The 13,411-nt window shown below is 39.0% G+C and overlaps 2 protein-coding genes across 3 annotated transcripts in view; one reads left to right on the plus strand and one right to left on the minus strand.

Moving 5' to 3' along the window:
• LOC129240113 (unconventional myosin IC) overlaps window positions 1-13,411 on the plus strand; it is a 122,255-nt gene that overhangs the window by 58,803 nt on the left and 50,041 nt on the right. The gene's annotated exons all lie outside the window — the stretch shown is intronic.
• LOC129242176 (translation initiation factor IF-2-like) lies at window positions 5,177-6,154 on the minus strand. Its single transcript, XM_054878739.1, has 3 exons — window positions 6,121-6,154; window positions 5,596-6,054; window positions 5,177-5,541 (listed from the first exon to the last, which is right to left on the minus strand). Exons 1-3 carry the CDS (start codon window positions 6,152-6,154, stop codon window positions 5,177-5,179), a joined length of 858 nt encoding a protein of 285 aa, XP_054734714.1.

Below are 13,411 nucleotides of genomic sequence, written 5' to 3' on the forward strand. Positions count from 1 at the left end.
ACAAAATCGACCCGTTTTTGAAGCGGATGGTGACTGGCGATGAAAAGTGAGTCACTTACGACAACGTGAAGCGCAAACGGTCGTGGTCGAAAAGCGGTGAAGCTGCCCAGATGGTGGATAAGCCTGGATTGACGGCCAGGAAGGTTCTTCTGTGTGTTTGGTGGGATTGGCAGGGAATCATCCACTATGATCTGCTCCCCTATGGCCAAACGCTCGATTCGGACCTGTACTGCCAACAACTGGACCGCTTGAATGCAGCACTCATGCAGAAGAGGCCATCTTTGATCAACAGAGGCCGAATTGTCTTCCATCAGGGCAACGCCAGGCCACACACATCTTTGGTGACGCGCCAGAAGCTCCGGGAGCTCGGATGGGAGGTTCTTTTGCATCCACCGTATAGTACGGATCTCGCACCAAGTGATTACCACCTATTTCTGTCCATGGCGAACGAGCTTGGTAGTCGGAAGTTGTCCACAAGAGAGTCCTGTGAAAATTGGCTCTCCGAGTTTTTTGACAATAGGGAAGCGAACTTCTATAAGAAATGCATTATGAAGTTGGCATCTCGTTGGGAACTCTTCATCGAACAAAACGGCGCATATTTGACTTAAATCGCATTATTATAACCAATTTTATGAACAATTGAAAATTCAATAAAAATACCGCAAGACTTTTTTGACAACCATATTTTATCATACTCTAAAAAACATAGAGGTTTATGCAAGAAAAACTTACGTGCAATTGTTTTTTGGCGAGTTTCTAATTTGTTGACGAGTTCCATTTGTGTGTGCTTATTCGGTATGACTCACTAGTTAGAACTATCTAACTTTTAGATAAGCCGCCCCCAAAGCAAGCAGGTATTAGCACTCGTAAATCAAGTAATCACGTGAACAATTGAATCGAGAATTCCGTTTCCTTTTGATAAAATTTTTGAAGTGGTTATTATGGGTATAAATTTTAAGTGTGGCCTTATACATAGGAATATGTATAAACATGCATATATACATTAGGGTGCTTCTTATTTTCCAACTTTCAGGAAGTAGCCGCGTTGCCTTTCGCTGCTATTATCGAATAACGATAATTTTTTTTTTACTTTTTTATGTTGAGTTTTTGTGGTCGCTACAACTTAGTGGGGTCATAAAAGTGTCATATATGGCAAATGGATTCAGAATGTCTTGTCTAAAATATGTCTAGGTAGGTAGGTAGGTAGGTAGGGTGGTTGTCGTAAGACACACTTAGACCTTCGGCAGGTCCATTGTGATACCACTGGAGCTTATCCTTACTCTACGTGTTCCCTTTCAAACCATCCGGTTGCTTTAATAAACGAGCAGAGCTTCGTTAGCTTTAGATGGGCTATATCCGCTACATCGGTTAGAAATGCTGTATCGAGGGTGCGCAGCCTTCTCCTAGCTAGGCTTTCACACTCACATAAAAGGTGTCTGACTGTTTCCTCTTCTTCTGTATTTAGACAGCTTCGACAGAAATCGAAGTAAGGTAGTCCTAACCTTCTAGCGTGGCTGCCTATTAAACAATGACCTGTTAAAACACCTATCATTTTTCTTATAGATTCCCTGTTGAATCTTAGCAAGATCTTCGATCGACCGCTGTTCCAGTTCGGCCATGTCTGTCTGCTTAGTTCGCATGTTGTGAGGTTTTGCCAGATTGTATTTACCTTTTTGATGGTTTCCCTGTCTATAAGTAATTTACAAGTGGCTATAGGTATGGGTAGCAGCGCCTTATCCGGTTCGAGATCGAGCGTTGTACCGGCTCTTGCAAGTTCATCCGCCTTACAATTTCCTGGAATGTCCCTGTGGCCCGGTACCCAGATAAGGTGCACCTTGTAGCACTTAGATACGTCATCTAGTAGTTTAAAACATTCTAGAACTGTTTTTGACGAGTGTGTTTTTGATTCCAGCGCTTTTATTGCTGCTTGACTGTCCGAGTAAATGAAGACTTCATTTGTGGATAATACTCTCGTTTTTATCTCTTTAAGCCCCTCTTTTATGGCAGTGACTTCCGCCTGAAATACACTGCAAGGATCAGGTAAGCGGAATGATTGGCATACTCCGAGTTTGTCGGAGTAGACCCCTCCACCTACTTTGTTATCCAGTTTTGAGCCATCTGTATAGATGTTTACTTTATTTATCTTAACAATGAGCCCGTTATCCCATTCCTCTTTGGAAGGAAATATGTCTAACTTCAGTTCTAGATATCAAAAATTCACTTGACATGTTGTTGCTCCCCAAAAATTAGCAGTTATTTTGCAATCAAATCTGTGAGCTACTTAAAGAGAGAGAAAAGTTGTCGCTTCCGTTCTAAGAGCAAAACTAAGAATGTGGCGATTTTCTAAAAAGAAACTTCAGTTTTCTAAAAAAATCTTTAAAGCTCACTTTGACACCTTCACTTTTTTCGTAAAAGTAAAATAGAAGGTGGCGCAAAATTAATCACCCAAATTTGTTTTTTAATTATTTTTTTACAAAGTAAAAAAAAATGATTTTGAGTGATGCAAATCCTTATTTTAACGTTTGCACGCTCCATTGCTTGCCTGTTTGCATAGCGCAGCTGTCTACACAAGTGTCATATATGATTGACGTACGACGCTATTAGCAAATTTTATAAATCTTCCGATAACACTTCTCAGTGCTTCTAATGGTGCCAACCAGAAACAAACTTGAAAGATTTTACTCTAGTATTATAGGCTGCGTGCTACTAAAATACGGAGGTACTAACAAAGGTAAGGTAAATTAAATCGAAAAAATTATACAATTTTTTTTTTAATTTTCATTCCTTTTTATCTTCAACACATTTTTTTAATCTGTAAGTCAATTGTTGAAAACAGTCCTCAAAATCGCGTTTTTGTAGCTTCTTAAGTTCATTACTACCAAAGGCTTCTTCTCTCAATTTTTTTTTATTTTTTGGAAATAACCAAAAATCACACAGAAATCTGGAATCTTTCATACCACTTACAGGGTTTGATTGAAAAGTAAATTTTTTTTAAGCAGTTTTATTAAACCTTTTGGCTTATACAACTAATATACTTCAAAATAGGACCGTTGAGCGTCAATACACCGCTGGTAGCGGTCCTTTCACTGCAGGAACCATTTTTTAAACTCATCCGCCGGAATCGCGTTCAATTCGGCTGTCACAGTTTTTTGCATCGCCTCCATGGAGTCGAAAAGCCTCCCCTTCAGCTTTCTTTTCAGGCGCGAGAACAAAAAGAAGTCCGGAGAGGACAGGTCTGGGCTGTAGGGAGGGTGGGAAAGCACCGGAACCCCCATCTTGGCCAATGCAGAGGTGCAGAGGAAGGAGGTCTGCGTCGGCGCACTATCGTGATGAAGGGTCCAATTGTTGACGAGGTCGATCCGAACCCGGGCGACGCGGTTTTTCAACCGAAGGAGCACTTCTTTGTAAAATGCCGCGTTTACAGTGCTTCCCGGAGGTACGAACTGTTTAGCTTTACGCAAAATTTGATCGAGTAACGTTGCTCCAACGATCGCTGCATTTTCGCCACTGCAAAATCCTAACACACTTTTAAAACAGTTTTCACGCGCGGAGCGATGTTGACTGCCCCGCTGTTGCCAGCGAACTGCGACCGGTTTCTAGTGGAAGGGGAAGGTCCAACGATCATTTTCCCCCACCAGCCGATTCGGTTGATCGCTTGGCAGACGCTCCGCGCGGGAAGGCTCATTACTTTTCAATCAAACCCTGTACAAAGAGTCTTAAGAAATGAGGTGTACGTTTTATATGCACAGGCTTGAGTTAAAGCTGAGAAGTGTTGGGTAACGAATTTCCTGTTGGTGCTGGCGAGATTTCTACTGATATAGGATCAATCATTTTACGTTTTCTCGACTCCAGTCTAACCTATTTTTTTGACATTTCAAATGAAACATCGTAGAACTATAACAAAACTAATGGTATTTAAACATTTTTCAAAAAAATAAAAAATACCAACGATTTGCCGAACTTTTGTTAGTCCCCGTAGGCTATATGTATGTACCTAAGGCGGATTGAGTATTAAGGTGGCGGTCTGATAGATAATTTCATAGCATTTATTTTTTGAATATGATAGCCGGCATATGTCCGCCGTGGCTGCGAGTTACATGGTCCATTCGATCAGTCGAAGTTTGGACTACCTTTTCTAATAAATATGAATAATAAATCTAATTGAACCCAATCAGCAAAAATGTGTTGCAAACGATGGTAATTTTGCTCAATTCTTTCATAGGCACGTTAGCCAAGATCCTTTCATGTAGTCGAAGGACGAAGGCCAACAAGTTGAGAACGATGACAAATCGTTATTTCGGTGTCTTCTTCCACACTTCGCTCTATGGACTTTGCGAACAGATTCTCTTTTTTTGTTTCAAATTAAATTTCCACATGGAAGTGTTGTTCTGGACGTAAACGATTCATGATGAGCACTGAACAGAAATGTCAACACAGTTTGTCATTCGCAGCTGTCAAACCAAAGTCTGGATATAGCCCCCACAAACTTGTATTTGTTTCTTAAAATGAAAAAAAAAACGCGCTTTGAGGAAAAAAGTTAGTGATGATGATGAGGTGAAGTTGGTTGTGTAGTAGACAGATGTCTACTTTGAAGGCCTCAACAAAAAATAATTTCAAGCTATAAAGAAGGCATATGAATTACTATCATTATTATGTTTCTTATGCACTTTACTATGTCTCATAATATTGAAGTGCCTGAAATTAAATGGTTTTGCGGCGCGATAATCACAGAATTCTTTTTTATTGATTCATTGAAAGTGTTGCCTATTTTTTCAATAATACTTGAAGTATTGTGCATAAAAACTATTATCATACATGTACATAGATGTGTACGTATGTACTTATACAAGATTCAATACACGTTTCAAAGACGACTTCGCGATGAGTAACGCGCAAGTAAATCGCATATTCGCACATAATAAAGTGGCTCGCCCCGATATTTCAGTACAAGTACATTTAATTCGCAGATGTGAATATCCAACCTTTGTTTTGCATCATTGTGAGTCAGCATAGCAGGGCAATAATAAAAAACAAGATTTACCAATTGTTTATTTCGATACTTTTTTCTTTTAGCTGCATAAACAAATTGTAAAGGCGCCAAGCGTTGATTCAAATCACTTTTGAGTGTAGAAAAAAAACGAGTTTAATGCTGCCAAAAGTTTTATTTATTTGAAATTCAACCAAAATTCCATAAACGAAAGAATGATGGTATGGACTCTTTCACATTTTCCTTCTTCTTTGATGTCGTCGAGCTCCTTGAGTCTTCAGCGTCAATCTGTTGTTCTAAATTGAGATTGCGAAAGCGTGCGAATGTGCCATTAACAAAAGGAAAGAAGGGATATCCGCCGTAAAAGGGATAACCGCCGTAAAAGGAATAACCACCGTAGAAGGGATAACCGCCATAACCGGGATAGCCACCATAGCCGCCATAACCAGGATAACCACCATACGCAGGATAACCACCATACCCAGGATATCCACCATACCCAGGATTACTACCATAGCCTGGGTTCCCGCCATAGCCGGGGTTCCCGCCATAGCCTGAGTTCCCGCCATAATTAGGATAACCGCCGTGATCATAACCACCATCATGACCCGGATGATAGTGGTGTGGCGGTGGTGCTCTTGTAGTGTACGGATATTGTGTGGGCACAACTAACTGAAGATAAGGCTTACCACCGCCATGAAATTTAGGTGTGGCACTTAAGTTCTCCGGACGCTGCTCGTGTTTTTGTTTTGTGGAGTCATTTTCACAGGATACTGGCGATTTTGGGGCGGAATCGGTGACATTATCTATAGTATTCTCACCTTCAACAAATTGCGCTTCCACCACTTCGGTGTCGGTGTCTGCTTCCGTTGTCGTTTCAGCATTTGAGTTTTCTGCTTCTTTTTTAGAAATCGAGTCTGCGATCTGTACCACTTGTTTTTGTTCCTTTATACTCAATGTACTCAAATCCTTTTTTACAACTCCACGCACTTCTTCAGCATCTTTTCCCACTTGTGGTTTCGAATCCTCCGTTAAGGTGTTGGTTTCGTTCGCCACAACAAAAGCCACTGTTAGAAATAGAGAAAATGTGTATTGAAGCAGTTAATTTGAAGAGAAATCCCTTTTCAATATACCCAAAAAGAGACAACAAACTATGTTCCACTGCATCTTTCCAAAAATGTACTACGATTTTCAAATGCATTCACCTCGCTTTTATACAAACCCAAAGGCTTTTATGGTGATTTCTATGTTAAAAACATGCAAATTGCACTTGATTATTAAACTAATAAAAGTTGATATAAATTTAATTTATCTTAGTGATTTTCGAAAAATAAACTCTAACTTGTCTTAATTCTTGCTATGCCTCAACTACTTACCTACAATGCAATGGCTGCATTACCATACAAATTGATGGGGCTCGTTAAGTTGAGCGCAAGTGTAAGGCGGAGAAAATTCTAAAGTTTGTGCATTCATATGAATAGTGAAGTAAATAAAGAAGTTTTGCTTTACAAGTCCATTATGTTGATGTTAATTTTAGAGCAAGTATAGCCAACTTTCTCTCGTTACCCAGATTTTTTAAAATTTTCATAAAATATTAATACAAAGTGAAATTTACACAGCTGAATTGGAATGAGTCAGAAAGTATATCGCAAACAAAAGATCAAACAGAATATTGAATTAATGTAGATAATGAAAATGTAATGAAAAGCTGACAAATGCGACGAGCAAATGGAAGGTCTGACCTAATTTCAATAAAAATCATCCACCTTTTTTCTTGATTGCCTCTCACTCAAGCATTCTTGGCTGAGATTTCCAGTTTCTCTTAAGAGCTGGAACGCTTATATGCATTTATATATATTTATTATAATAGCAAATTATACATTTTGAAGGTGCATTCACTGTAATCTGCTGCGCGAGTCTTGCCTTTTATACGGTGGCTCAATAAAGAACCCAGACACCCAAGTGATATGGTTTTAAAACTAAAAATATATATTGGGAGAATTAGTTTTAAAGGTGTTTTTCGAAGATTTGGGGCTTTATTGTGAATAAACGGTACAAAATATTTTATTCGAAGTATTGGCCATCGCTAGCTACAACTTTCGCCCATCTTTCGGGCAATTTCCGGATGCCGTTTCTCCAAAATTCTGGCCGCTGCTTGGCTATCCATGACTCAACCCATATTTTGGTAGCCTCGTACGAGGAGAACCGCTGGTCCGCCAAATCGAGACTCATATGCCGGAACAAATGATAATCGGAGGGAGCTATGTCTGGACTATACGGCGGGTGGGGTAACACTTCCCAGCCAAGCGTTCCAAGGTATTTTTTGACAGGTTGAGCAACATGCGCCCGAGCGTTGTCATGTTGCAAAATAACCTTGTCGTGCCTTTTTACCGTTTCCGGCCGTTTTTCTTTCAATGCCCGGCTTAAACGCATCAATTGCAGTCGGTAACGATCCCCCGTGATTGTTTCGCCCGGTTGGAGCAGCTAAAAATATACGACGCCGACCTGATCCCACCAAATGCAGAGCATGATTTTCTTGCCGTGAATATTCTGCTTGGCCGTCGACGTTGATGCGTGGCCGGTCAAACCCCATGATTTTTTGCGTTTTGGGTTATCGTAGTGGATCCATTTTTCGTCGCCAGTCACCACCCGATGCAAAAAACCCTTCCGATTTTGTCGCTCGATCAGCAATTCGCACGTAAAAAATCGCCGTTCGACATCGCGCAGCTTCAACTCGTACGGGACCCAATGTCCTTGCTTTTGGATCATTCCCATCGCTTTTAGACGCTTGCAGACGGTTGATTTATCAACGCCCAATGATTCAGCAAGCTCTTCTTGGGTTTAGCACGAGTCCTCGTTTACCAATTCCCCCAATTCCGCGTCCTCGAACTTTTTGGGCTGGCCAAGACGCTCCTTGTCTTCGGTGTGAAAATCACCACTTTTGAATCGTCGAAACCAGTACTCACATGTTGAAATCGACGGAGTATGGTCTGGGTAGGCCTTCTGCAGCAATTCACGGGCTTGGGCTGTATTTTTTTTTTCAAATTGAAGCAGAAAAGCAAAGCTTCCCGCAAATTGCGTTTCGACGGCACGAAAGTTGACATACTCGGAGCACGAAAACACTGCGTTGTTTATACTTCAGCGAAATGACAGATACTGATAAACAAAGCCTAGGGATGAGGCTTTGTCATGAATATATATTCAGTATTGCCAACGCGATAAAGTGATAAATAGCGCCATCTGTGTGTCACCTTTAAAACTAATTCAACCTCCATATACAAAACTGCTAAAAAAATAAACAAACTTCAACGCATTCGTACATAGAAAATATCATACAAAACTTAGCAAAATTCATGACAAAAAAAACCTCAGATATTTATATAAAGTAGAGTTTGGCAAATTATATTTAAGAAAAAACAATGTAATGAATATTTAGTCGTCAAGCCTTTATTTTTCTCATAGTCTTCTTGGCATAGATTCGATCAGCTTTTTATATGTTAAGCATCTACTTTCCCCCACTCCTCTTTGATAGCATCTTCTAACTCTTTCTTGTTTCTAATAACAAGGTTTTTCATTGGTTTTCCAAATGCGCCCACAGATGTTCAATTATGATACATTGATGTCTGGAGATTGCGGCGGCGTTACAAGTACAGGGTGGCTGATGAATTTTGCTACATTAAGAAACTCAAATAACTTTTTTTTAGTGTATGGAATTCATTTATTTTTTTTTTCAAGTTGAAGGTCATTAAATTTTATTAAATGTAGCTTAACTAGTTTTAAAAATAATTGAATTTAAATGCCCCCCCCATGCTCGTTGACACAAGTGCGGCGTCTTAGTAAAAAGTTGTTCATTGCTGCTTTGAGAGTTGCGACAGGAATAGCCGCAATTGTTGCCCGAATGGATTGTTTTACTTCATCCAAATTTGTTGGCTTTGTTTTATAAACTTCTTGTTTACATAAACCCCACAAGAAAAAGTCAGGTGCTGGCCCCCCAGGCCCTGGGGGGCCAACGAAATTCGGAGTTTCTTGAAATCAGTTTATTGGGAAATTTTCGTCGCAACTCTGTCATAACAGTCTGGGCTATGTGAGACGTTGCCCCATCTTGTTGAAACCACACAGAGTTGAAAGGAATTCTCTTTCGGCGTAGTTCTGGATAGAAAAATTCTTTCAGCATTTTCAAATAACGGTCTCCAGTAACCGAAACGGTGTGACCATTTTCTTCAAAAAAATAAGGCCCGACAATACAGCGTGAAGAAACCGCACACCACACTGTCACGCGAAGAGGATGCAATTCCGTCTCGTGGAGTATCTGTGGGTTAGAAGTACTCCATATTCGACAATTTTGTTTGTTCACATTGCCGTTTAAATCGAAATGGGCCTCATCAGACATGAAAAGGCAGTTTAACATGTTTTGGTCTTCTTCCACCATTTGCAGGATCTTCTGGCAAAATTCCAAGCGAATCGGCAAGTCTGCTGCATTCAGTTTGTTAACCATTTGAATTTTGTAGGGAAATAAGTCTAAATCTTTGTGCATTATTGTTTGCAAAGACTGTCGGCTGACACCAAGTTGAGCAGATAAGCTTCTTGTTGAAACCCTTGGGTTGCTTTGTATAGCTGCAGCTACAGCAGCGATCGTTTCCTCCGTCCGAACTGGTGGGTTTCGATGATAAGGCCTTCTTGCGACTGTTCCTTGCTCAGCAAAATTATTCACCAGTCTCATGGTCCATCTTCTCGGGGGATCGCCGCCAAACATCCGCCTGTACTCTCTCTGTACCAAAACTACGGACTCCAGTGCGTGATAGCGGCGGACTATCCAAATTCTTGTTTGCGTGTCCGAGTTATCCATTTTAATAAATTTTAAAGATCAATCTGCAAATTAAAACAAAAATGGAACAGATAACTTAAAAAGAAAAAAAGTTATTCAATTTTTTTTTTGGTAGGGGCTTTCATCAGCCAACCTGTACTTTAGGGCAGTTGTACATACGCCATAGACGGACATCAAATGCTTTATGCTTGGGAGCGTTGTCTTGATAGCACTGAAAATTGTACTTAATTCCCAACTCTTCAGCACTTTGGACCAAATTTTCTTTCTTAATTGTTAGGTGTTGTTTGTGGTCCATATTGCCCTCAATGAAACACAAATTCCCAGTACCAGTAAGTACAGACGTAAGTTTTTTCCAGCAACTCTTCATTAGGTCACGTCCACTCAAATGATTGTCCATCTGACCTAAATATGTTAAACTTGCTTTCATCTGCAAATAAAACATGCTTCCAGTACTCGAAATCCTTATCCCCATAATGCTTCCAGAATTTTACTCTCTTGTGTCGGTTAATCTCGTTGATGAAAGGTTTTTTTCGTGCAACTTTTCAATCATAATTATTCGTTCGCAACGCTATACGTATACTCTCGGGGTTGCAGTTAACCCTAGAAGGACATTCATATTTTTAGTACACTAAAGACATTCTTCGTCGAAACGACGACCACTCTTTTTAAGCTTTCTTCAGATTGCACCTACACCCAAAAAGAATAAAATATAAATGCAATATTTTACTCTAAATATTTATTTAATAGTTTTAATGCTTGTTTATTTATTTTAATATAATATAAAACTTCAAATTAGAAATATTCATATTCAATAAAAAAATTTTTTTTTGCTCATAGCCTCTGACAAACTTCAACAAAAAAGTAATATTAATCAAATTAAAATTCATTAATACTTGAAAAAGGTACATTTTATGCTTAAAACTAAAAATAAAACTCTGTTTTATAGGTCTTTAACTTTATTTTGCACATGAGGCACAGAGATCAATTTTATGCTCTCCACACAAGCTTTTTTGACATTTGGCGCATGAAGATTTGGCCATTCGACGTTTGGATGATGGACAAATCGTGCAAATCTTTCTTTTTTTGCTTGCTGATACCTCTCCACTGTTTTTTGCCTTCTCATGATGTTGAACTAGTCCGCTTTGTATATTTTGTCGAGCTGCCGTTTTAAAAGTTACCACATTAGGTCTTTTATATAAGTGTTTTTGAATGAGAGCAGAGTGTAAACCTTTCATAAATTTTCTGCGACTAAGTGGTTTCTGTCCCAATTGGAACATATTATGGGTGTATATAACATAACTATTTACAAAGCCATATTGAGTATGTCAAAAAATACTGCCATTGGCCAGCGGTTGGTGTTTCGAGCGCAACTCATTACGTTGCACATTTGGTCGAAGGTATCTACACCACCTTTTGTTGAATTGTAGAACTCGATCATATGTGGCATCTTTTCTATTTACAGTTCCAAATTTCATTGCATGAGGACAACAAGTAAAATATTTTATTCGGTTTTGGCTTATATGACAAGAGCATCCGTTCGTTGTCATAGGCGAACATTGAAGGGCCACATTTTCGACCTTTGCTGACTTTCATCTCTGGAGTTATCTCTCTGAAGGTATATCTCGCAATGTTCCAACCAATGTTAATTTATATGGTTCTTTTAAAAGAGATTTAGCCAAGGAGACTGAAGTGAACCAATTATCCATGGTTACAATTCGAGTAGGACCACGTACTTAATGTACAATATTTGGTCCATATCTATGAGACGTATGTAGCTTTTTGCGTCGACCACTTATGACGGTTTTTTCCACGTAATTCGTTTTTTGAGAAAGTAATTATATCAGACTCTTCAAGCAACACATTCAACGGGACATCGTCTTCGTCTGCAGAAACCTCTTCAGAAGAATTTTCTTCGTCCATTAACTCTCCCAAGTCTGTCTCAAGCTCGCCAATGGCATAATCATCTTCATCCGAAACTATTAAGTCATCGTCTACAGCAAGAAAGTTTTCAATTTCCTTGACATTCTTCGTCGTTTCGACGACGCAAATTTTTTAAAACGGTACTTTCAAGCAACTAGCACAGATGAACGGACGCTCACAACTAAAGCTCAACAACGACTAAAGCTGTACGAAAAATTAAAGAAAAACAATGAACGGAAATTATGATAAGCAGTTAAATGCAATCGAGCGTCGTCGAAACGACGAAGAATGTCCGTCTAGGGTTAATATTAAGCTGCTGGACTACGTCTGTTGCGAGCTTAGGATCGCTCAAATTTTGAATCCAATTTGGATGATTCTTAATTTCTTGCAATATCCACCGTTCATCTGTATCCGAAAACACGGACGTCCCGATTTCTTCATATTTTCCACGAATTTTGTTTCTTTGAAACGTTTTTTTACGTCGTATACAGTCGCACGGGGTCTATTCACTATTTCTGCGATTTCCCGAACGGTTTTAACCCTTTTCATGAATTTTAACATTTACATTTACATTTTTTAAATATCTGTCTAAAATTGAGCTTCGTCCCCGCTGTCTAACCATGTTTATAATTTGAGCTTTTATTCATCAAAACACGACTCAATTTTTAATTTATTACGATTGGTTCTTTCTTTGCACTCTTCTACCGGGAGCAAATTAATTGTGGGATTCCCCGTTTTAAAGTGCCAAACAATCGTAATAATGCCAGATGTCTGACTTCTTTTTTGACACCAATTTTGAGAATGCTGGATGATAAATTTATTATATCAAGGAGGTAATAGATTTGTAAACTATTATTACTATTTTTAAAATCCTATTTGAATACCCAATAGAAAAATATAAAAATATAAATATAGAAATGCAAGGTATTTCTTACAAAAGTTTTAAATTTGAAGCTGCATTCTATGTATGTCCGAGTTCTTTATTGAGCCACTGCATTTTGGGCTCAATATGGAAGTCAATAAACTTCTACCTTCGCTTGAACCAATTTTCAAGCACTCTACTTCTGAGTGGATACTCCAAACTGAGCTGTTTAAAAGCTTCAACAGCTTCTTTAGGCATTGAAAAAGGTTAACCTCGCATTTTTTTTTTCATGTTCAGAAACAAGAAGAAATGACTTGGTGCCAAATCAAGGCTGTAAGGCGGATGAGGCAAGAATTAAATTTTTTTAGCGCTCTCTTGTGTGAGCCGATCGTGAGATTTCTCATTGTCATGGTGAAAGATGAGTTGTTGTTGTTGTTGTAGCAGCATACAGCAGCAAGGGAATACTACTGAAATGACAGTTCTTGGCAATGGTCTAATTATGCGGTATCCAACGAGAACAAAACAAAATAAAGTTAAAAAAAAGAAAATGCGACGCATTCTACGACGAAGGTGAAAAATCGGAGTAAACACGTGCAAAAAATGTGTGTTGCTTATGAACCCAAAATAGTAACGAATGCAACAGTGAAGTGGTGATGCCAAAGATTGCATTCTGGTAGGTCAATCGTCAAATAAAATCATAGAAATTGTCAATTCGGGTCGGCAAGTGAGCACTTATTCCATTACTCAGAACGTGAAGAATGAAAAAACTGAATTAATTAAAAAATGCACTTCAGAGTAATTATGATTGTCTTAATCT

This window comes from Anastrepha obliqua, chromosome 3 (genome assembly GCF_027943255.1).
Source record: "Anastrepha obliqua isolate idAnaObli1 chromosome 3, idAnaObli1_1.0, whole genome shotgun sequence".
NCBI classification, from domain to species: Eukaryota; Metazoa; Arthropoda; class Insecta; order Diptera; family Tephritidae; genus Anastrepha; species Anastrepha obliqua.

Coding starts and splice junctions, on each gene's coding strand:
- LOC129242176 (XM_054878739.1), bottom strand. CDS start 6,154: ATGCAGTGGAACATAGTTTGTTGTCTCTTTTTGG. Junction 6,055..6,120: donor AGTTTGTTGTCTCTTTTTGG/GTATATTGAAAA, acceptor TATTTCTAACAG/TGGCTTTTGTTGTGGCGAAC. Junction 5,542..5,595: donor GCCACACCACTATCATCCGG/GTCATGATGGTG, acceptor GCGGGAACTCAG/GCTATGGCGGGAACCCCGGC.